The 23017-nt window shown below is 56.7% G+C and overlaps 1 protein-coding gene across 2 annotated transcripts in view; it reads left to right on the top strand.

Moving 5' to 3' along the window:
• Positions 1–23017, top strand: part of UCK2 (uridine-cytidine kinase 2) — a gene marked incomplete at both ends in the record, with an annotated part of 49564 nt that overhangs the window by 25575 nt on the left and 972 nt on the right. The window contains 4 exons of one of the 2 annotated variants that reach the window (XM_080699184.1): positions 12324–12483; positions 13140–13236; positions 16489–16631; positions 21086–21183. In XM_080699184.1, the coding sequence (XP_080555310.1) occupies positions 12324–12483; positions 13140–13236; positions 16489–16631; positions 21086–21183 (498 nt within the window). Of the gene's footprint in view, positions 1–12323; positions 12505–13139; positions 13237–16488; positions 16632–21085; positions 21184–23017 lie in introns of both variants that reach the window. The other variant, XM_080699183.1, reaches the window with a different exon arrangement.

Here is a 23017-nt window from a genome sequence, read left to right as displayed (position 1 = left end):
TGCGCTTCAGAGGGCCCCACTAAGTGCCCTCAGCCTCCTGAGTGCAGGATTACAAGTGTGCTCAACCATGCCGCACAGAAGGTTGATACTTTGTGTGCTTCTATCCTGGGGGGTGAGGCCCTGAGCCTTTGCCAGGGAGGCCGGAGAGGTCCATTAGGCGGAACTGGGACTCACCTGCTAGGCCCAGCGCTCCCTCCTGGGCCTCCTGTGTGCAGGGCTGGTCTGCAGCCTCCCTGGGTGAGCTGACTTGCTGGCCCTCTGCCTGGCCTGGGAGCCTGCTCCTGGAGAGAGAGAGGCAGGCCAGGGAGGGCATGCAGGCCTCGCCCAGGAGTGTTGGGCCTGGCGTGGATCTGCTGCACGGTCAGCAACCCCACACCATTTGCAGGGATCTCTGCTGCTGCCCTGCCTGGTGCGAGCCCCACCAGAGCCGAGGCGTGACAATTGCCCCTTCCCTCTGAGAAGCTGTTCCCCATGGCCTGGCAGGCCCATCCATGGGTCAGGGTGACCCGGAGGCTGGTCCCTGCGCACAGAGTGGGGGTGTCCTACTGGTCACCCCACACCTCCGGGGTGCTCTCACTGGCAGTGCTCGTGGGACCGGCGCCTCGTGGATCAGCCCCCAGCCTGGCATCTCCACCCAGGGCTCTGCTGGGGCTGCTGTTTGTTCCTGCACGTTTAATAACTATTCTGAAAAGTTAAACAGGCATTTACGACAGGGAGGGAGGGAGGGCTGCAATTAAACAGCCATTAAAGTGGTGGGAGGCGGAGACTGAGGGAGCAGAGGTTCAGGCCAGCCTCAGCTTAGTGAGGCGCTTCGCAACTTAGGAGACCCTGTTTCAAAGTAAAGTATAAAAAAATGGGGCTGGGAATGTAACTTGGAAGTAGAATGCCCTGGGTTCAATCCCCAGTGGTGCAAAGTAAATAAATAAATAGACACAAAAGGCCACCTTTCCCGCCTGTGCGGTGACCTCCCTGGCACAGGTGTCTGGGCGAGTGTCGTTCTTCCTCCTGTCTCGCAGAGGAGGGTGTTGGGAACTTGAGGGCCGAGTGGCCAGTCGTGACCCTGGATTTCCTGAGCCTCTCGTGGAGCCGCTGTGGTCAGAGCTCTGGTCTCCTGCATTGGCGGCCCTCTGCCTGTCCCTGGCCGCCATCCAACCTGGTTAGCCTTCTCCAGGGCTTTCACACCGTCCACCCGTGTGGTGTGTGTTCCAGATCTCACAAGTGCTGCGCTGTCCTCTGGTCCTGGGCCCTACACCCCGACTCGTGCCCTCGAGGCCTAAGTAGCACCCTATCTGCAGAGTGAGGAGCCACAGCCCTGTCCCAGCTCGGGGAGAAGCAGGGTATTCTGCACTCGGCTTTCTCTCTGGGCTCCCCACGCTCGCTGCTCATGGTTCTGAGGCAGGCTCCCAGCATGGTCTTTATCACACCGACTCAGGGCCCTGGACCCGCCTCAGCACCCCTCCTCGCTCTGTCTTTCTGTGCGACTTGAGCTGCTCAGCCCAGCCCAAAGTGCTCCCAGGCTGACCACCTGCCCCTGCCCCGGTGCCTCTCCTAGCCCACGCCCTCGGTTGCCTGTCTTAGGACCACACACCACCTCGCGAAGCCTCGTTCTGCCACTCTGGGTAGGCATGGGACCGTGGCGGGGTCTCTGGCTCACGGTGCCACCGTGACTTCTCCTTCCTGCCTGGTATCTGTGCTCCGCGGCTCACTCCCGGATTTGTATCAGTAACTCTGGAAGCAGGACGGTGTACTCTAAGATGGGGGCAGAGTCTGCACGATTAACGGAAGTGGTCAGTGTTTTCCTGGGAGCCAGCAGCTGCTCGAACTTTCTGTTGAAAAAAGGAGGAAAAAGCTAAAGCACTCACCTCAGGCTGCTTGAGTGGCTGTAACAAAATGCGTCCTGGCTTGTTCCGTTTTGGAGGCTGAAAACCAAACACAAGGCACCAGTGGGCCTGGCGCGGGGAGGGCTCCTCTCCACCACGGCGCCCTTGTGCCTCCTCCAGGGGAGGGCGCAGGGCTCCTCTCCATCACGGCACCTCCAGGGGAGGGCGCAGGGCTCCCCAGCCTGCTGTCTGTCATAAGGGCAGTGATCCCACTTTCAAGGGCAGAACCCTTGAGCTAAACACCCCAAGTCTTATGTCTGGCCTCTGCCTCGGGGCTAAGGTCTCCGCAGCGAATCCAGGGGGTGCGGGCACCAGTCCAGAGTAGTGACCCATCCGTGAGCAGCAATGAAATACTTCTCTCTGGCCCACTGAGCGTTTATCTCGTGCCCCTGGAAGACCACCCCCCCCACCCCCGCTGCCATCTCAAGGTGCAGAGACAGGGCCTGGGACCTGGACGCCTCCAGGCTCCGGCTGCACCTGTGACACAGCTTCAGCCCGTGCCCCAACTCCAGACAGACATTCCGACCTCCGGGGCGGCTGTTTTAGCTTCGTCCCATTGTTTTAATTCTTGGGAGGCCCTTGAGGTGAAGGAGGGGTGCCAATCACTATTAGGAATTTAAGGGTGCTCATGAGGGTCTCATCATTTTTATTTTTTCCTCATTTTCTTTCTTTTTTTTTTGGTCCTGGGAATGGAGCCCAGGGGCATTCGACCTCCGAGCCACACCCCCAGTTCTAGTTTATACTCTTTATGTTTTGAAACAGGGTCTCACTGAGCTGCATATGGCCTCAGTACGTAGTCGCTGAGGGTGTGCGTGCGCCCTGACCCTCCTGTCTCAGCCTCCCAATGCGAGGATGACGAGCGTGCCCCACGCCCACGCTCCTTCCTGATTCTCTGTTGAGGTGCTCTCTATTATATTTTGCCTCTTGAAACAAGCAAGGCTTCGCCAGGCTGCTAAATCTCACTAAGTTACCAAGGCCGTCCTCAAACCCGCCCCCTCAGCTGCTCCTAGGTGCTAGGACCAGGCGCCCCCGGCTTGCTTTTCCTTTTGGATGCATCCTTGCCGTCCTCACGGGGGGCGGCCGTGAGGACGGCCCCGCGGTGCCTTTGACTGGCAGTGTCCAGCGGGTGCTGATGTGGAGCACCTCTCTATGTGTCTGTTCATTTTTGTCTGTAGAAGTGCCCAGGTGATTGCCCGTTTCCTGACCGGGCTGCTGCGGGTTTTGTTAGTTCTAGGAGCTCTTAGACGTCTTTGGGGCGTCAAACCCTATCAGGGAGGCGAATTGCAAATATCCCTCCCATTCCATGTTTTATTCTGCTCACAGTATCCTTTGCAGAAAGTTTTGAGTGTGTGCATGCGCGCACGCATGTGCATGCCTGGTACTGGGGATGGAACCCAGAGGCATTCTACCTCTGAGCTACACCCCCAGCCCTGTTTTATTTTTTATTTTGAAACAGGGTCTCTTTAAGTTGCTGACGGCCTCCCCAAGTGCTGAGGCTGGCCTCAAACCTATGATCCCCTGTCTCAGCCTCTCAGGTACTAGGATTATAGCCATGCACCACCATGCCTGGCTAGAAGTTCTTAAATTAAGTGAAGTCCATCTTACATATATTCTTTTTTTTTCCCCTTCAGTACTGGGGATGGAACCCAGGGGCATTTGACCTCTGAGCTATACCCCCTGCCCTATTTTTTATTCTGTATTTTGAAACAGGGTCTCACTGGGTTGCAGAGGGCCTCACTAAGTAGCTGAGGCTGTCCGCGAACTGCGATCCTCTGGTCCAGCCTCCCAAATGCTGGGATGACAAGCATGCCCACCGCGCCCGGCTTCATACAATCTTTTGTTGCCTGCCCTGTTGGTATCGCATCCAGGGCACCATTGCCAAATGCAACATCAGGATGCTTCCCCTAGACCGCTTCTTTCTTGTTTTTTGTTTCGCAATGCTGGGTGTGGAACCCAGGGGCATTCTACCTCTGAGCTGCACCCCAGCCCTCCCTTCCTTCCTTCCTTCCTTCCTTCCTTCCTTCCTTCCTTCCTTCCTTCCTTCCACAGGTCTGGGGGTGGAACCCAGGGGCATTCTACCTCCGAACTATACCCCCCGCCCTATTTTTTATTCTTTATTTGGAAACAGGGCCTCACTAAGTTGCCGAGTGCCTCACTAATAAGCTGAGCCTGGCCACTAACCTGCGATCCTCCTGGATGCTGGGATGACAGCGTGCGCACCACGCCTGGCTCCCCCAAGCCCGCCCGGCTCCCCTAGATCTCTTCTAAGCATTTTAGCTTGTACCTGCAGGCCTTTGATTCATTCCAAGGTAACTTCTGTGTGGTGCAAGGGAAGGGAGGGGCCAACTTCATTTTTTTGTGCATCTGAATATCCAGTTTCCCCAGGACCATTCGTAGGAAGTTTAAATATGCGGGAGTAACCAGGTGTGGTGGCACACGCCTGCTGTCCCAGTACTTGGAGGCTGAGTCAGGAGGATTATAGGTTGGAGGACAGCCTCGGCAATGGTGAGACTGTCATCAATCTAGCCAGACCTGTTCCCAAATAACAAAATAGGGCCTGGCGTGGTGGCTCACGTCTGTAATCTCAGTGCTTGGGAGGCTGAGACAGGAGGATGCACAGGTTCGAAGCCAGCCTTAGCTACTGAGTGAGGCTCTCAGCAACTTAGTGAGACCCTGTTTCCAAATAAAATATAAAATAGGTCTGGGAGTGTAGCCCGGAGGTAGAAAGCCCCTGGGTTCCACCCCCAGTACCACCCAGACACACAATAAACAAACAAACAAACAAAATAGGGCTAGGAGTGCAGCTTGGAGCTAGAATGCCCCTGGGCTCAATCCCCAGTGCCACACACATGTAGACAACACACACATGCACGCGCGCACACACGTGCACGCGCGTGCGCACACACACACACACACACACACACACACGCAGTTAAATACGTGAGGGAAGATGCTGAGCTGCTGCAGAGAGGTGTCCTGGCTGCAGGGTCTGGCGAGTTGGCTTCTGCCTGCATTAGGAGGAGCGCCCAGCCCCCACTCGCAGACAGCACGGGGAAGCCTGGAGAGTGAGGGGGAGGGAGGAGCTTGCACGCAGGATGAGAGTGAGGGGGAGGGAGGAGCTTGCACGCAGGATGAGAGTGAGGGGGAGGGAGGAGCTTGCACGCAGGATGAGAGTGAGGGGGAGGGAGGAGCTTGCACGCAGGATGAGAGTGAGGGGGAGGGAGGAGCTTGCACGCAGGATGAGAGTGAGGGGGAGGGAGGAGCTTGCACGCAGGATGAGAGTGAGGGGGAGGGAGGAGCTTGCACGCAGGATGAGAGTGAGGGGGAGGGAGGAGCTTGCACGCAGGATGAGAGTGAGGGGGAGGGAGGAGCTTGCACGCAGCGTGAGGAGCGTGCACTCAGCTTGGCGTCACATCCTCGGTTATATATAATTTTGCAGAAGGCTGGTTTGGAGAGAAACCCGTGTTTGCTGTTTAGCGTTCGAAGCATGTATGTAGTTCGAAGCATGTATGTAGTTCGAAGCATGTATGTAGTTCATGCTGCTTTAGCTGTTTGTTGTGGAAGAGATAAAACAGAATCATGCTTTTGTTTTTGGTGTGTGTGATACTGGAGATTGAACCCAGAGGCATTCTATCTCTGAGCTACACCCCTTAGCTCCACTTTAATTTTGAAACATGGTCTCGGTAATTGCTGAGACTGGACTCAAGCTTGTGACCCTCCTGCCTCGCCTTCCAAGTGCTGGGCTTGCGGGCCTGTGTCTCCATGTGTGGTGGGGTCTGCACTCTGAACAGGTTTGTTAAGACACACCTGTTAGTTTTGTGGTACTGGAGATTAAACTCAGAGGTATTCTACCTTTGAACTATACTCAGAGCCCTAATGATTATTTTAAAACAGGACCTCACTAGTTTGCTCAGTCTTGCTGAATTTCTGAGGCTGGTCTTAAACTCCCAACCCTCCTGTTTCAGCTTCCCGAGTACTGGGATTAGCAAAGATGTGCTGCTGTGCACAGCGCTCGCCATGAAGTCAGTCACCTGTGCTTTAGAGGTGACTGGCTCCGTGGCGGTGTCTCCCGTGCTGCCTGCCCTCTAGCGCTGCAGACTTCGGGTGGGTGCGCAGATGTGCACCGCAGCACAGTGGTCCCTGTCTGACACTTCAGTGTCACCTGTCATGATCAAGAACGACCGTTCTATAACTTTCATCTCATGCATGGGCTGCCTGCCACTGCTAAGGGAGGACTTTGATTTGAAGATGCACAGAGCAGCCCCTGGCATAGAAATTCCTCTTGCCACCGGAACGGCACTATAGTTCCATGCAGTCAGTGGCACTCTAGTCCAAGAGCCAGGTGCGCACCTGTAATCCCAGAGTTTGGGAGGCTGAGACAGGAGGATTGCAGGTTTGAGATCAGCGTCAGCAACTTAGAGAGACCCTGTTTCAAAACAAAACAAAGCAAAACAAAACAAAAAAAATAAAAAGAGCTGGGGGTGTAGCATGGCGGTAGAACGCCCTGGCTTCAGTCCCCGGTATCTTACACATACACACACTCACAAATGGCTGTCCAGGGAGGGCCTCTGGTCCTTTCTCGAGGGGCTGCAGTAGGAACTACATATAAGGTGGGGTGCCTTTTCTTTCCTGGAGCCTAGTATATAACCATTGTTGTCTTACTTGCGCTGCAGTTCAGCAGTAGGATATTGTAGCGTGTATGGTTTTATAGTTGTGAAGAAAAGGCACTTGAATTTGGAAGTGTTTGAGTTACAGAAAAAGTTTACCAATGGGCTTCCCAGGAAAGATTTGCATAATGCAAATTTGAACAGTCTTAGAGAAGAGCTTTGATTGAGCCTATACTTTATGCCAGCCACTGTCTCGAGCACATTAGCTTACTAAAACTTAAAGCTCATCTGCGGAATGGGTACTGGCATTAGTAGGGAGAGTCGGGTCAAGCCCTGTGCCCTGTACTCAGACTGATTCTAAAGGGACCCACATTTTCCTTTTAGGCCACGTGGCAGGTGCGTAGTTCTCATCGGTCTTGCTTTTTATGAACTCCGCGTTGCCGAAAGTGTGTTGGACATTTCTGAGAAAGCACAGAAGCTCCGTCAGACGGCACTTCCTGCGCATCTGCGGCCAGGAATCGCTGCTCATTTAGAAGACCGGAAGCTCGCGGTTGGGTCTGGCAGGCTCCTTGGTTGCTAAGGAAACAGCAGATTAAGCCTGGTGCTCGCTCCACGGCCCTCTATCGCAGGTGTGACAAATATTAACCCGGATATTTGATAAAGCTGACGCTCCCGTGTTTCAGAGAGCGACGGTGCAGGGTAGAGCAAGCAGGAAACACCAGGAAAAGCCACTCGAGGGAAGGTGAAGATTGGCACAGCTCCCGAACCGAAGGGACCGTCTGCACCGCAGTGAACATCAAAGAAGTTGAGAATGTGCTTGGCGATTTAAAAAAATAAGAAAAGGAACTGAAAAAAAGAAAAGGAACTGAACCCACCTGTTTACAAAATGGCAGGTTTACCAGTATCTTAGGGCCATTGGGAAAATGGCGGCTTAAAGCAACAGGCATTTTTGGTCATTCGTTTGAAGTCCAGAGGACGGGAATCTAGCACCGCTGCCTCTGCAGGCCCTGAAGTACAGCGCCCTTCACTTCTCCGCAGCTTCCTGGTGCTGTTCCTGCTTACTGAACTCCGAAACAGCCCTTGCTCTGCCTGCATGGGACTTTCTCCGTATCTTTACCCTTTGTTTTCTAATTCAGGATGAATTCTTCAAAAGCTGTGAGGAGCCATGCGTAGTGGTGCCTGTTGGAATTCCAGTACTTGGAAGGCTGAGACAGGAGGAACGTAGGTTGGCGGCCAGCCTCAGCAACTTGTGAGGCCCTCACACTTAGCAAATGAAAGAGCTAGGGGTGTAGGTCAGAGGTAGGATGCTATTGGGTTCAATCCCCAGGACCACACAAAGCCAAAACAAAACAGGAGTAAACAAGCAGAGGGCAGGAGCCTCTCGAGTCTGAGGTCACAGGCGCATTGCTGTGTCCAGCACTAAAGTATTTTTTCTTTCTCTTTTCCACAGTGAAATATTTATTAGACTAATGAGCTTCTAAAAAGAACCAGCAAGCATGGGCTTCACAGAGGCTGCAGGGAGTAAATTCTGGCACCCCAATGAGGCCGTTCGCAAGGACTGAAGATTAATTTGTTAGACATAAATCTCTATGGTGTTAAAAAAAAAAAAGCTATATTTGAAAGCAGGTCAGCAAGGCGAATTTTACTTTCTGTTACCAGAGCCAGCGAGTAAGAGCCACCTGGCGGGAAAGCTGGGTGCTGTCTTTCCACGTGGGCTTCTGGTCGTGCTCCTCGGTGGGAGCAGAGCCTCACAATCTACGCCGTTGGCCGAAGGGACATGGGCGAGGGGTTGCCATTCACAACTTCTAAGAAATGCTGTCCTTACAAACACAAACACACGCAAGGCCACCCAATGGCAGTTTTACGGAGGGCAGCCTGATATCGAGCTGTTCCTTTGATAGAAAAGACCTAATGATAGTCTCACAAATTCTCCCGGTCCTGGGGCCGGGCATTCAAGGCTGCAGTGCCGGCTGGCTTGGCGTCTACCGAGAGCCACGCTCTGCTTCCTAGATGGCGGGCGCCTCTTTATGGTGCTGTGTCCTCGGGAGGGGACCATCGCAGTGTGCTCACACAGCCCTCAGGCAGAGGAGAATGAGCCCCCTCCCTGGGGTGCTTGTTTATTAGGGGCCCAGTCCCCCCACGAGGGCTCCGATCTGAAGACTTCGTCACCTTTGAAAGGCCCCACTTCAACACTGTTGCGTTGGTGATTCAAGTCAGCACAAAGCTCGCAGCTCACAGTTAGACCGCGCACTCAGGGTCTCTACATTCTCTCAGCTGTGCGGTCATTTGAACCGCCGGCTTCTTGGGTTTATCTGCTCTCTGTCCTAAGCTCCGGCTATCAAGTGTTCTTCTAGGCACCAGGAATGAGGGTCAGAACAGGGGACAGTAAGAGCTGGGCGCGGTGGCTCATGGTTGTAATCCCAGTACTTGGGAGGTCGGGACAGGAGGATCACGGTTCATGGCCAGCCTCAGCTACTTAGTGAGGCCCTCCGCAACTCAGTGAGACCCTGTTTCAAAATTAAAAAATAGGGCTGAGGGTGTACCTTGGAGGTAGAATGCCTCTGGGTTCAACCCCCAGTGATTCAAAAATAAATAAATAAAAAGTTAAAAAATAGGTCTGGGTTTGTAGTTCAGAGGTAGAATGCCCCCACCCCCCTTCCACCCACAGTACCACCAGAAAAAGAGAGAGAGAGAGAGAGACTTCTGCTTATCTCATTGACTAGACACAGCACATCGCCGTTTGCTGTCAAGGAGACAGAAAGAGTTCTTCTGCGTTCAGAAGTGGCGTGTGGTGACTGGCTTAGCAGACACGGGAGCCTCGCAGGTGCTGGCCCCGGGAACGGAGGCAGAGTCACTGCTGGCCTTTGGGTTCAGGCTGCTCTTGGGTCCGGGGCCGGGACCTTGTGTTGAAGCAGTTTGGACCTGGGAGCCCCCACTTTTTTATTTCTTTCACACAGGGCAGAGTCCCGGGCCTCTGGGTTTTCCCACGCCTGTAAATTAGAGCTTCTGAGCCTGGCAGGGACCCCAGGGAGTGATGAGATGTCCTGGTCGCGGTGGCCTTCTCCCGGGACGGGCACTATGCAAATTAGTAAGGACGGCGACAGGAAAGCCACTGTCTGGGGTGCTCGGGCACCTCCTCCAGGAGCTAGGCTGGCTCTTCCTGCCTGGGGAGGTGCGTCTGGCTTTGCCACCCCTGGCGGTCCCTGGGGTTCAGGGCGAGCACCCGCCGCGTCCGCAGCCCATGGAGTGGGGCCTCTTGTTAGTCTGCTGGGTGGTGGCTTGGTTTTCAGGCCTCACCCAGACACCTTGATTCCGCCCGAGCCTGGGCTCCCGACAGGCTGCCCGCGAGGCCTGCCAGCTCAGCACACACCTGTCTTCAAGCCCTCCCGGGAGCAGCTCCCGCCGTCTCGCCGGGGCCAGCCGCCCTGCCACAGCCTGCCTGTGTTCTGAGAGCTGTGTTGTGGCTGGAGACCGCGGCGAGGCGCCCGCATGGCGTGTTAGGCACTCACAACTGTGGAACCAGACAGGAGGCTCGTAAGGGCCAGATCCTGGAGCACACCTGCTAGAAGTGCATGGAGGCCGGTGCCCCGGCCGTCCGAGCTGCCGCGGCAGAGCCAGCGAGGGTCCTGGGGACCAGCCGGCTCGCGGCCCCGGAGTCTCAGGTCGGCAGGTTCTGAGGAAGGAGTGGCTGCTCGTGTCTGGTACACGCCCATGATTCCTAGGACACAGTTTTTGGTGAACTTTTAGCTTTTTTTTTTTTTCTTCAGTACTGGGGATTGAACTCAGAGACATTCTACCGTTAAACTATACCCCCAGTCCTATTTATTATTTTATTTTGGAACGGAGCCTTGCTAAGTAGCTGAGGCAGGCTGTGAACCTGCAATCCTCCTGTCTCAGCCTCTCAAGTACTGGGATTACACACCATGCCTGCCCTCTACCACCGGGCTACACTCCCAGACCTATTTTTATATTTTTATTTGAAAACAACGTCTCACTAAGTTGATGAGTCTACTACATGTCTGAGGCTGTCCTCGAACCTGCGGTCCTCCTGTCTTAGCCTCCCGTGTACTGGGGTTTGGGGCATGTACCACCGTATCTGTTTTTTTTTTTTTTATTTCTGCTCTTTGGACTTTTAGGGGAAAGAGTACTGATAGTAGAGGCTACAGACTCGGACTCTTTTAAACCCGTGGCAGGTAGGAAACAAAAGCCAGTTAGGAAAGGGGAATTGTGGCCTGCAGCCGCTCCGTTCCTGGTTACCAGAGCCTTTGGCTTGGCTACAGTGTTTTCACTGGCAGACTCCAGCAGGTTTCACCTTTGATTCTTTTTCTTGGAGGGGAGCAAACCTGCAGTTCTGAGTTCATAGTGAAGTAAAAGCTGGTCTGCGCTCATACGCAGAGGTCTCATGAAAGGAAGATAATTTTCAAATAACTCACAAGTCTGCCAGAATGTTACTGCTCCTCCAGAGATTGTCTGGTTTGTGTCAGGACTTGCACAGCTGGGTTTATCGTGCAAAACAGCTTAATTTGCATGGACGAGCGCAACAAGAATGGCCAGTTTTTCTCAGGCCCAGGAAAATCGAACAGCCATATACGAACTGTCACTTTAGACCAGAAGCTCTGTAGCCAGGCTGCGGCTGAGTCCCCAGACTTCGAGGTCCACTCATTTTTTGTTTTTTTTTTGGTGGTACTGGGGGTGGAACCCAGAGGCTTTCTACCTCTGGGCTATACTCCCAGACCTATTTTATATTTTTATTTGGAAACAGGGTCTCACTAAGTTGCTGAGAGCCTCACTAAGTAGCTGAGGCTGGCTTCGAAACTGTGCGATCCTCCTGTCTCAGCCTCCCAAGCGCAGGGATTACAAGCGTGTGCCACCACGCCCGGCTTAGGTCCACTCATTTTTGATCTGTTATAACTGGGGCCAAACAGTTCTACAAGAAGCCTTCAGTTAGAACTTTGAGGATTTTGATTGTTTTGTTTTGCGGGTCTGGGGATGGAACCCAGGGGCATCCGACCTCTGAGCTACACTCCCTGCCCTATTTTTATTCTTTATTTTGAAACAGGGTCTTGCTGAGTTGCAGAGGGCCTCACTAAGTAGCTGAGGCTGTCCGCGAACCGCGATCCTCCCGTCTCAGCCTCCCAGATGCAGGATGACAAGCGTGCGCCACCAGCCCAGCTAGGATTTTGAAATCTAGATGTGCTGAAGTTAATCCTTGTATCAAAGTTATGAGTTAATTGATAAATATGTTTCTCCATTGCCTCCTTCTTGGCTTTTCTTTTTAGCCTTCCCTTTATGCTCAGGGAGAGGGAGGGGAATCGGTGCCAGTGTCGCTCACAGCAGCGTCTTCCCCGCCCCGTAGGGCACCTGCGTCGCTGTAGGTACTAGTGATGTCGGCCTGTCCCTGCATGCGTGGTGGCTTGTGTCCAAGGGAGGGCTACCAGGCCGTCTGCACAACCAGGCGACGCCCACGGCCGGGGTGTGGAGCACGGCCAGCGGCAGAGGCAGCAGGACAGCTGGTCGTGGCTCCGCGTTCACCTGCCGTGGGTCTGACTCCATTGGTGGGGGGCTGGGTGTCCCGGGGTCCGCCGCCCACTGCCACCTCTTCATCCTACGGCCCCTGGACCGTCACTCAGCAGCGTGGCCCCTGTACCTACGCGGGCACAGCAGTGGAGTCGATGGGCCTGGCCTTCCTTCAGAGCAGGCGGGCTGAGCTCCCTCCCTCCTCCCCAGGGATCAGCAGAGGGCTCCCGGAGCCCAGCCCCGCGGCCCTCCCGCGTGTGCCGCCATCTCGCAGGCCCTCTGCTGCGGCCCCTCACCCCTCGTGTCTTCTGCTCTACAGTCTTCCGTCTGTGCCAAGATCGTGCAGCTGCTGGGGCAGAACGAGGTGGACTACCGCCAGAAGCAGGTGGTCATCGTGAGTCAGGACAGCTTCTACCGCGTCCTCACGTCAGAGCAGAAGGCCAAAGCCCTGAAGGGCCAGTTCAATTTCGACCACCCAGGTGAGTGGGCCGCGGGGAGCTGTGCAGAGGGTGTAAGGAGGGCCATGGCTCTGTCCCGCCCACGAGGAGGCGCCGAGCCTGTGCGTTCCCTCGGCAAGGGGTTGGAGAGACCTCAGGTAGCCCGGGCTCAGCGTGGGGTGGGCGCACGCATGGGTCCTCGTGCCGCCTCCGGTGGGCAGCCACAGGCCGCGCTGCCCTGTGCCTGCCCTCGAGTGGCAGGTCGGCTCCCTGGCGGAGGCCCCAGGCAGCTGTCTGTGTGGTCGCTGACACCTGGCCACTTGCTCCTGCGTCTTGTCTGGGTTTTCAAGGTTGTTGGAGTCAAACCCCTGTGCCCGGCTGCCGTGCTCCCTGAGCCCGGCCAGCACCTTCCTGACCCCTGGACAGCAGCTGAGCGTGGGCGGCTGGGGAGTGTCCCAGCCAGGGAAGGCTGGCCAGAGGAGAAAAAGGGTCCGAATGCCAGAACTCACACGCACGCGCTGCCTTGCGGTGCAGGGGCTTGCGTGCTCTGCCTTGGGGGGACACGGGCTTTGGGGGTGTGTGCTTCTCCAGGGTCTGGCGTGTTTGTGTGGAATACAGGTTCCCAGGGCACCTGGCACACGATTACAGTAAAATTGGCTTAGAGTTCAGAAACATCTGAACAATTTGGTCTCCTTCAGATGCCTTTGACAACGAGCTCATCTTTAAAACACTCAAGGAGATCACAGAGGGGAAGACGGTGCAGATCCCTGTGTATGACTTTGTCTCCCATTCCCGGTAAGTGAGCAGTTCCGGGCCAGAGGTCGGTGCCCGCCATGGCCCAGAGCCCCGGGGCTGTCCAGTCCTGTGCCCCTGCCCCTGGCCCCCACGCCTGATGCCTCTGCAGCTGTCGGTTGCAGGCAGTGGTGCCGTGCACTGGGCTAGGTGGTCACAAGTCCCTGCAGGTGTTTCCTGGAGCGCCAGGCTTCGCCGTCGCCGGCTGCGCAGGACAGTCTGTGACTGGGCTGGAGGGAGGGACTTGTTCGCTCTGATCTCATTGGGCTGTTGTTCCTGGGGCGGGACGGAGGGAGAAGCCTGGGTAGAGCAGGAGCAGGAACAAAGACGGCATTCTCTGCTGACTCGGGCGAGGTGCGCTGACCTTAGCATTCATTAACCACACGCTCCAGACGCGCCTCGTGGAGGCCCAGCCTCGGCAGTGCCGCCACCAAATGAGGAACAGAGGCTGCACTAGTGCGTCCTCCTGTGGTGTGAGTGGCCTGGAGCCCCCGCTGCGTCCTCACGTCCACACGGAGCCTCCTAGAATGTCCGAAGTGACACGTTAGACAAGGGTCTTCTGCCTGAGCTCTGGACTCCGCACGGCTCAGCAAAAAACACACACACAAAAGGCTCTGGGGATGGAGCCCAGGGCATTCTACCTCTGAGCAACTCCTGTGGGTCTGTTTTATTTTTTATTTTCAAACAGGGAGGGTGTCATGGAGTTGCTGAGGCTGGCCGAGAACCCGCGCTCCTCCTGTCGCAGCCTCTGGAGCGCTGGGGCGCTAGGCGTGCACCTGGCTCAGCGGATGTTCTTCTGTTTCACTGCTCCCTGGCTTCTCTAGTTGATTTTGAAATCTAGTCTCGTGTCTTGTGGCCGCAGGCGGGCCCTTGTCTCTGCATGCTTCCCCATGCACAGCGGGCCCTCAGCACAGCCCACAGGCTCTGCGTGCCCCGGGCCGCCCTGCTCATGGCCCTCCCCGAGTCCTGCCAGGGCCTTGCCGTGGGGGGTCACCAGGCCCACGCCTTGGTCTGCCGGTCTCTGACCCCACAGATGCAAGGGGCAGGGGCTAGTGCAGGCCATGGAGCTGGCCCTCCGGCTGAGCTGGGTGGTGGGCACGCGGAAGGTGGAGCCAGAGGGTGACAGGTGTCTCTGCAGTTGACCCCGGGAAGGCCAAGAAGGCCCAACAGGCCGCGGGAGCCCGGGGCTGGGCAGAGCCGTCGCCTCTCTGAGCTCTCTGAGCAGTGTGGCGGGCCCGGCCTCAGTAGCATCTCTGCCTTCCTTGGCAGAGTGGTAGGGCGTCAGGGAGGGATGGCGTCCTGGGGACTGAGGTTCCTGTCCTGGAGGGGAGGGCGGTGTCCTACCCATGGGCACTCTGGCTGCAGGGACGGCGCAGGGCCAGGGCAGGGCCTGGGAGGTGGAGGCTGGGCCTCCTGGAGGGCACTTAGAGGAAGCCAGGAGCAAGTTGTATGTTGGAAAGAAGTGAGGAAAAGGACACCCAGGGCGCCAGGTAGGGAGGGTTAGGGTTGGACAGGTGTGGTGGGCAGGTGTGGAGGAGAGGGTGAGTGTGCTGTGGGGCATGCCCGGCTGGGGTCGCCGGGCCCGGGACTAAGTCGCTGCACATACCTCTGCCTGGTCTTCTTCCCATTGGCCCGATGGGTCTTGTTGTCCTGATGCCCAACAGTCTGGGTGTCTTTGGGGCTTCCTGGCCAGTTGTATACTCCTAACCATCGAATCATGCTGGGTCTGGCTTGGAGGTTTTCAGGGCCAGTAGCTAGTTGCCCAGTACATTTTTTGGAGGGTACTAGGAACGGAGCCCTGGGACACTCTACCTCCGAATTACCCCCTCAGCCCGATTTTTTATTCTTTTTTTCAAATGGGGTCTCACTGAGTTGCAAAGGACCTCACTAAGTAGCTGAGGCTGTCCGCAAACCACAATCCTCCTGTCTCAGCCTCCCAAATGCTGGGATTACAAGCATGCACCACCATGCCTGGCCTTCAATAAATTTTTTTTTTTTTTGCTTTTTTTTTTTTTTGGTGTGTGTGATACTGATGATTGACCCCAGGGGCATTCTACCTATAATGTACACCCCCCAGCCCCTTTCTATATTTTGTCTTGAAACGGTCTTCACTGGGTTGCTAGAAGTCTTGCTATGTTGCCAGGGCTGGTCTTGAACCTGCAATCCTCCTACCTCCTAAGTGCTGGGATTGCAAGTGTGTACCCCCACTGCTTGAGTTTTCCCCCCCTGGACCCACATGTGGATTAGGGAAATGATCGGTTCCAGCTCTGGGGCACAGGAGCAATCTTGGGCTCCTTCCGGGGCAGCCGCCTGCTCCTTCTGCATCCTGTAAACCCAGTGCCGTCCTGGTCCTCTGCGTTGGCGTTTTTCAAAGAGAACGCGGACTCCCGCCTGCACATCGTCTTGCCACGCTCCCCCCATGTGGGCAGTTTCAGCGCCGTCATTTCACTCTCCAAACTTTCTCTTGTCCACAGCCTTATAGCCTTATAGAAAACAGCGGGTGCGCCCTGTTTTCTGTCTGTTCACCCACACTTGGCACTTGCACGTAGACACTGCCCCCCCCTTCTCTCTCCTCCCCATCCCCCTTGGTCTTTCTCCTGTTCAGCTGCCTCAGATCTGGGAAGCTGGGGAGCGGGGGCTGATGTTAAAGCTGAGAGCAGTTACCCCACATGGTGGCGCATGGTTGTAATCCAGCATTCGGGAGGCTGAGGCAGGAGGATCGCAGCTTGCGGCCAGCCTCAGCTACTTAGTGAGGCTCTCCGCAACTTGGGGAAACCCTGTTTCAAAATAAAGAATAAAAAGCTGGGCGTGGTGGCGCACACTTGTAATCCAGCATTTGGGAGGCTGAGACAGGAGGATCACAGTTGGAGGCCAGGCTTAGCTACATAGTAAGGCCCCTTATAACTTAGTGAGACCCTGTTTCAAAATAAAGAATAAAAAATAGGGCTGAGGGCATAGCTCAGAGGAAGAATGCCCCTGGGTTCCATCCCCTAAATAAATATGAGAGTGAGGGGTTGCAGCGTGGCCAGGCACGAGGGCGCTCTTGGAGATGCCGGCAGAGGACCCAGACACCTGCCCTCCCCTGGGTATGGTGGAAGCTCAGAAGAGCTGGTCACAGAGACGCCTCTCAGCCCGCTGGCTGCTTCGGCCCCTTCCTTGGTGGTCCGCGGCCTCTGTGCCAGCCAAGTCCTCCACCCCTGCTCTTGGTTGGAGGAGGGAAGGCCCTCTCACGCCGCCGGTGGCCCTGTCTTGCAGGAAGGAGGAGACGGTGACCGTGTACCCCGCAGACGTGGTGCTCTTTGAAGGGATCCTGGCCTTCTACTCCCAGGAGGTGCGGGACCTGTTCCAGATGAAGCTCTTTGTGGACACGGATGCAGACACTCGGCTCTCCCGAAGAGGTGCGTTTTGTGAGTTGTAAGTCTCAACTTCCAGCCCGGGGCCTGCTGCCCAAACGCTGGGTGTCCTCGAGAAGGGATTAGTTACCTCATTGTCTTGGATGAGAAAGACTTGTGAAATCAGAAGCAGATGTGCTGGCTGTGCTGGGAAACTTGAGTTCCCTGCGGGGTTCCCCGTGAATTTTCTGCCTTGGCACGGGAAGCAGCCGTGGCCGGAGTCTGCGGTGTGACGTGGGTTCCCACCTGCTGATCCTGCGCTCTGTAATCTCTCCGGGGTGAGGGTGCTGGGCGCTTGCCCCTGGGCAGCTGAGCTCTGTAGGCTGTGGGCAGCACTCCACCCACCAGGAGACATGCGCGGCTTCCAGGAGGCAGGGGAGCTGGGGCTCAGGTGCAGGGCAGGGCAAGGGCGATGGTGTGGGCAGCCCGGGAAGGTGCGCTGTGTGCAGATAGAGGCCTCCTAGAGTGGCCGGTGGCTGGCTGTCGGAGCCTCGAGACACGGAGAGGTAGCTTGGGACGTCCAGTGTGGCTCCTGGTAGGCAGAGGCTTGAGCAGGGCGCTGAGACAGCCGGCGTGCTGTGTTAGAAGGTCATTCTGACAGAGGCCTAGTCGAGGAGGCCGTTTGGAGGCTTTGCTGCTCAGGACTCAGGCTGGGCTGGCTGGTTAGGTGGGAGGGGCGCAGAGCTGAGAGCGAGAAGGAAGGCCGGTCAGGACTGAGCAGGCTCAAGGCGGGCTTGTGTGACGGAGCGGCGGGCAGCAACGGAGCATCGGTCACCGTGCTGTGAAAGGGAGAAGCGGAGCCCCGGGTTCCGGCCACAGCAAACTACTGGCAGACTCATGGTGTAAGCCCCAGGTCAGAGCATTCGGACCTGAAATTCTGGGTTACTTTCTTGGTTCAGGAGATAGTCAGTAGTGTATCAGATAGTAATAATTAATGATCGTAGGGACTGTTAACAGAACGGCTGGAGTACACAGACATGTGGCCCAGGGATGCTTTTCTAAGGAGTGATGTAGCCGGTGGAGCCACACCTCCACTGCAGGTGGGCGGTGGCCCAGGAGTCCTGGGACATGGAGCCCCTGCCTGCTGTGTGACTTCCGCACCTCTTGGGGCACACCAGGCTTGGTTTCTTTAGGGAGACTCTGAGACAGGCCTGCTCATAATCCTGGAGGTAGAACTTTCTGGTGTCTTGGCTTAGAGGTGACGCCCAAGCCTGACCTCCTCCATCCCGTGCCCCTGCCCAGGGCCCAGCCGCCTCCCGAGCCTCCGGCCTGCCCTACCTGGCTTGACCCCTCGGTGGCCCTGTTAGCTGCCAAATTTGGGAGGCGGCTTGGTGTAGTGAGGAAAATAAACCTTGGGGTCAGGCAACACGGGCGGGGTCCTGGGCTCCTCGCGTGGTGGGTGTGTGGTGTGGCGCAGGCTTGTTCAGCGTCCTGGAACCTTGATTTCCTACGAGATCACCATCTAGTGATTAGGAGCCTGGGTTGCTGGCCAGGATGAGAGGTCGTGCAGGGAAAGTGCCTGGCAGGGCGCTTGCTCAGGTACCTGTGCTGTCCATCAGGGATGGCTCTGCTCCGGAGCCAGAGTCCTCTTGTGTCCCTGAGTTCTCTTTGGACCCGGTCAGGTCTGCGGTGGGATCTAGCGGAGCTGGTGCCAGTAGTGGGCCTCCCTGGGTACCGGGACGGGACGCCGTGATATGTGAGGGAGGCCTGGCAGGAGGAGTGCAAGGGGACGCTGGGAAATCAGCTGAGAGCTGAGTGCGGGGCTTGGACAGAGCACCCCCTCCTGCCTTGGCCTAGGAGCCTTGAAGTGAGGTGGGGACCCAGAGGTGAGAGGACCCTGCCCCGACTCTGCTATGGCCCGGTGGTCACCGCTGCCCGCTCACGGGCTGGCCCTGCCCAGTCACTTTCCTGGTGGGCTGTGGAGCAAAAATATCCACTCACATTCTGCTTCTAAAAATTCATGGTCTCCACGGAGGACGGGAAGCACCCCTGGCAGGGCTCGGAGGGCTCAGGACTGAGACAGCCAGGAGCAGCTGTAGGCCTTCAGGGCGTTCTGGGGGCTCGAGTGAGCGCCATGATCCTGCCTGGCTCTTTGCTGTGTGCTCCTGGGCACTTGACTCTCGCCCTCCACTGGACCCTGATGGGGAAGGATTCTGCTGGGCGGGCACCGCCTTCTGCACCACCTTCTGCGCTCCTTGAGTTGGGATATGGCTTCTGGAGTCCCAGGAGTGTTCTAGGAGGAGGTGGGCCCCGGCACCTTGGGTTACTCACCTTGGCCTGCGGTGGGCTTTTGGGAAATACAGTCTGTTCTTTTACTACAGGGTAACACCTTTCCTCTCCTATTTTCAAAAGTAGACTTGGCTGTCAGGATTAGTCTTGATTGCAGGCCCTTCTCAGGCTCCTGTTTTGTCTGGACAGAAAGGTTCCTGCTGGACTTGAGGGGGTACGGCGGGGAGGCGGCAGACTCCCGTGGGTGTGCCCTTCACAGTCCTGTGTCCTGCTGGTCCCACGGGCAGCTGCTCCTGGGACTCCTGCGAGCCTCCCATCAGGGTTCCCACCCTGCTCCGCACCGTAGCGCACCCAGGGCACCGCACCCAGGGCCTGCCTCCTCAGGCTCTGCCACCCAGGGCTCTTCCCGGCAGGCGGTCAGTGCCTTAATGAGGAAGGGACCAGTACCGTGTATAGTTAAGGAAATCGATGTCCAGGGATAAACCCAGGTTCAGGGTCACAGGGTGGGGTGATGGGGTTGGGACTGAAACTAGGTCAGCCTCACCACCTGCCTGCTGAAGAGCAGGAGGCAGGGCTTGGGCCGCAGAGCAGGTGCAGCACCCTCCCCACCCCCAGTCTGTGCTCCAGCGGCACAGGAAGCGGCCAGAGCCGGGAGGCACGGGGAACCCCGGCTACGTGGGGTGCGCGCTGTGAGAGGGCAGGGCTCTGCGCCCGACGCCCAAGCCTCCCATGGCGGTGCAGGAGGAGCGGCTCTTGGCTGGCACGATTGCTTCTCTTCCGGCTGTGATAGCCTTTTGATCTGGCTTCCTTCTCTCTGTACTTTATCTGGAGATGTGTGACGAACTTGGCCGTATGTTTTGGCCCTGCCGAGGCCATTAACTCCGTGTGCGGAGTTCCCAGGGCTAAGGCTGAGCCACGTGGCAGCTCGGCAGGGCTCCTTCCTAGCAAGTCTGCCCAGCAGATCTGCTGGGAAATGCCACGGAGCAAGCCGTTTCCTGGCGGGAGGCACCGCCGCGGGGCTGGGAGGCAAGTCTTGGCACATTTAGGGCCCAGGGCGCAGGGAAGGGCTGCTTTGTACGCTGAGGGAGGGCCGCATCAAAGGCCAAGCTGGTGTCAAGGTGTCGTCTGGCAGGTTTTCTAGTTTTCTGACCACATGATCATAGCTTCAGGATCAAGACCTGATACCCCCTCTTTCCTGGACCTACATATGCGAGAGAGAGAGAGAGAGAGAGAGAGAGAGAGAGAGAGAGAGAGAGAGGAGAGAGAGAAAAAACACAGTTCATTAGAGACATGGCTGTGTGTGTGTGTGTGTGTGTGTGTGTGTGTGTGTGTGAGAGAGAGAGAGAGAGAGAGAGAGAGAGAGAGAAAGCGTGTGTGTGCGAGCAAGCGTGTGGTCACACTTCACTGGAGACGTGCCTGGCTGTCCAGAAACCTGCTCAGGCTGCTACCTGAGTGTTGGTCGCTTGCCATCCGCACTCGAGGTGTCACCTGAGAGTGGAGAGGAGCCGCGGGCACTGCACGTGGCCGTGTGTGGACAGTGTGGGCGTCGGGGCTGCCGGGGGCTCTAGCAGTGCTGTGGGGAGGGCTGTGTCGGCCAAGGGACTCTTGGCAGCCCATACGTGAGGGGCCTCAGGCTCGGAGGCTGGTTGGGGTAGTGGCCGGGACAGCCAGAGCGCTTGGTGAATCCGGGGTGAAGCAGGCCCAGGGCCGATGGCTTCGGGTCGGCCACCTGGACACCTACATGGCCGTGGCACTTGTTCTCTTGCAAGGACGCTTCTGTTTGCACACTTCCGGCTGGAGGGGCAGGAGGCTCCAGCCCCTGCCTCAACCTCCTTCCCGCCCCTGGGGCTGGGCCCTGTCCCGCGCCTGCTGCTCCTGCAGCTGCTCCTGCTGCCGCTCCAGCGCTGCGCTGGTGCTTTCTTCTTTTGGTTCATGCTGAGATTAGGTTTGGGTTAAATGTGGGTTAAAACAAGGAGGCTGTTGTTGCCCTTGGCCAAGCAACCCTTTGTTTCCAGGAACATTTCGTAGCAGGATTCGACGATGGGACTCCATGTGACTTGTCTTTTCCAAAGCTGCTGCTCGGCTCTCAGCTGAGACTCTGAGGATCGTGGCTTCTGAACCGCTCTGTGGGGCCCGGGGCCTGGCCAGCGCATGGCCGGGAGCGCGTGGCCGGGAGCGCGTGGCCGGGTGCTTGCCTGTTTTCCTGATCCTTCTTTTTCCTTCTTTTGTAGTGTTAAGGGACATCAGCGAAAGAGGGAGGGACCTCGAGCAGATTCTATCTCAGTACATCACGTTTGTCAAGCCGGCCTTTGAGGAGTTCTGTTTGCCAGTGAGTTGTGATTTTGGCTTGTCCTTGTTGAACATAGAACTTCAAGTCAAAAGACATGTAAGTGGCTGCGGCCCCAGCTCCAGCCTCCTCGCTGCTCCCTGCAGGCAGCCCTCCGTCCTGGTCCTCCCAGGGCAGCCTTGGTGCTTGCTGTCCCTGGGAGCTCTGCCTGGGACCGGCTGTGCAGTGCGGCCAGTCCCACCGCAGCCTCAGGCCTCGTCAGAGGCGGCCATGTGTCACGGTGGTCCTCAGCTGGCAGGTCCTGGGAAGCGCCGTGCCTGCTGCAGTGGGCTTCCTCTCCTCTGTCCCCGCACCACTCGAGGGTCCCACCCTCCTCTGGGGAAAGGCCAAGAAGGGAAGAGGTGGGGCCGAGCCTCCCTGGAGGAGAAGCACCTACCTGGAGAGCGCCACACCCGAGCCAGGGCCTCTTGCCCAGCCCCGCTGAGCCTCCGTTCAAGCCCTCAGTTATTTAGGGTTAACCTCCGAGGGCGGGAGGGAGGAGGTGAGGGGAGACCTGGTTTTGAAGGAGATCTTTTGGGGAGACCGCGGTGTGGGGAGGCTTGGAGAGGAGGTTTAGTGTTAGGCCGAGGACAGGCATTGATCTCTCAGTTTATCCTAGTAACTAACTTCTTTCTTGCTCCTCTCCTGGAAAAGGAACATTTCCAGTCTGTCTCAGTTGGAGTCTGGTAATTGGTTCTGTGTCAGACAAACCTGGACTTTTGCTGTAGCCATGGCGGGTAGACTCTCTGAGAGGCCCCTTAGGCCTGTCCGTGGCCCAGGCGAGGGTTCCGTTAAAAGTTGGGTTTCTGGGAAGAGGCAGAGCTGTGAAATTCATTGCATCCCCTGGGCTGAGGATGTCTCACTCTTTTTAACTTAATGATAAGAACACAGAATGAAGTCATTATTGGGCGTAAACTCTTTTTTTTTTTTTATGGTACTAGGGGTGGAGCCCAGGGGCTTTCTACTTCCGGGCTACACTCCCAGACTTATTTTTACACTTTATTTGAAAACAGGGTCTCACTAAGTTGCTGAGAGCCTAAGTAGCCGAGGCTGGCTTCCAACCTGTGCGATCCTCCTGTCTCAGCCTCCCAAGCACAGGGATTACAAGTGTGCCCACCACGCCCGGCTGGGCATCAACTCTTAGCGGGGCTGAGCTGGACGAGGCCCTGGATCTTGCTTTCTGGGTGGCTCCTGTGTACTCCCACCGCACCGCAGAGGGAGGAGCAGCTCGGACCAGACAGGCGTCCCGGGTGCAGGCTGGGGCTGGGCCTGGGGCAGCGCTCCACAACGGTTCTAGCAGGGAACCTGCTCTAGCCAGGAGGCCCGCCTTTGGGAGGCGTGTGCAGTGCCGGATGCTAAACTTAGGCCATGTGCCCGGGCACGCTCACTTGTCGAATGGTCCACCAAAGTGCAGTAAATTAAAAGAATAAAATGCACTCAGAGCAATATGTCTTAATTGTGGCTCCATTTCCTTCTTTCCTTCCTTCCTTCTTTCCTGTGTTGGGAATTGAACTTAGGGTATTCTATCTTTGAGCTACACCCCCTGCCCTATTTTTTGATTCTTTATTTTGAAACTGGGTCTCACTGAGTTGCAAAGGGCCTCACTAAGTAGCTGAGGCTGGCCGTGAATCGCGATCCTCCTGTCTCAGCCTCCCAAATGCTGGGATTACAAGCGTGTGCTCCCGCTCCTGGCTCTTTTTATTTTGAAACAAGCTCTTACTCAGTTGCTGAGGGGCTCGCTAAGTTTCTGAGGCTAGCCTTGAACATGTGATCCTCCTGTCCCAGCCTCTCAAGTACAAGTGTGTCTTCATACCCAGCCCCACTGCCCCTTTTTAAT

Source organism: Muscardinus avellanarius, assembly GCF_963383645.1.
Source record: "Muscardinus avellanarius genome assembly, chromosome: 7".
In the NCBI taxonomy this organism is placed as follows: domain Eukaryota; kingdom Metazoa; phylum Chordata; class Mammalia; order Rodentia; family Gliridae; genus Muscardinus; species Muscardinus avellanarius.
This window is presented reverse-complemented; position numbering and strand designations above follow the sequence as displayed.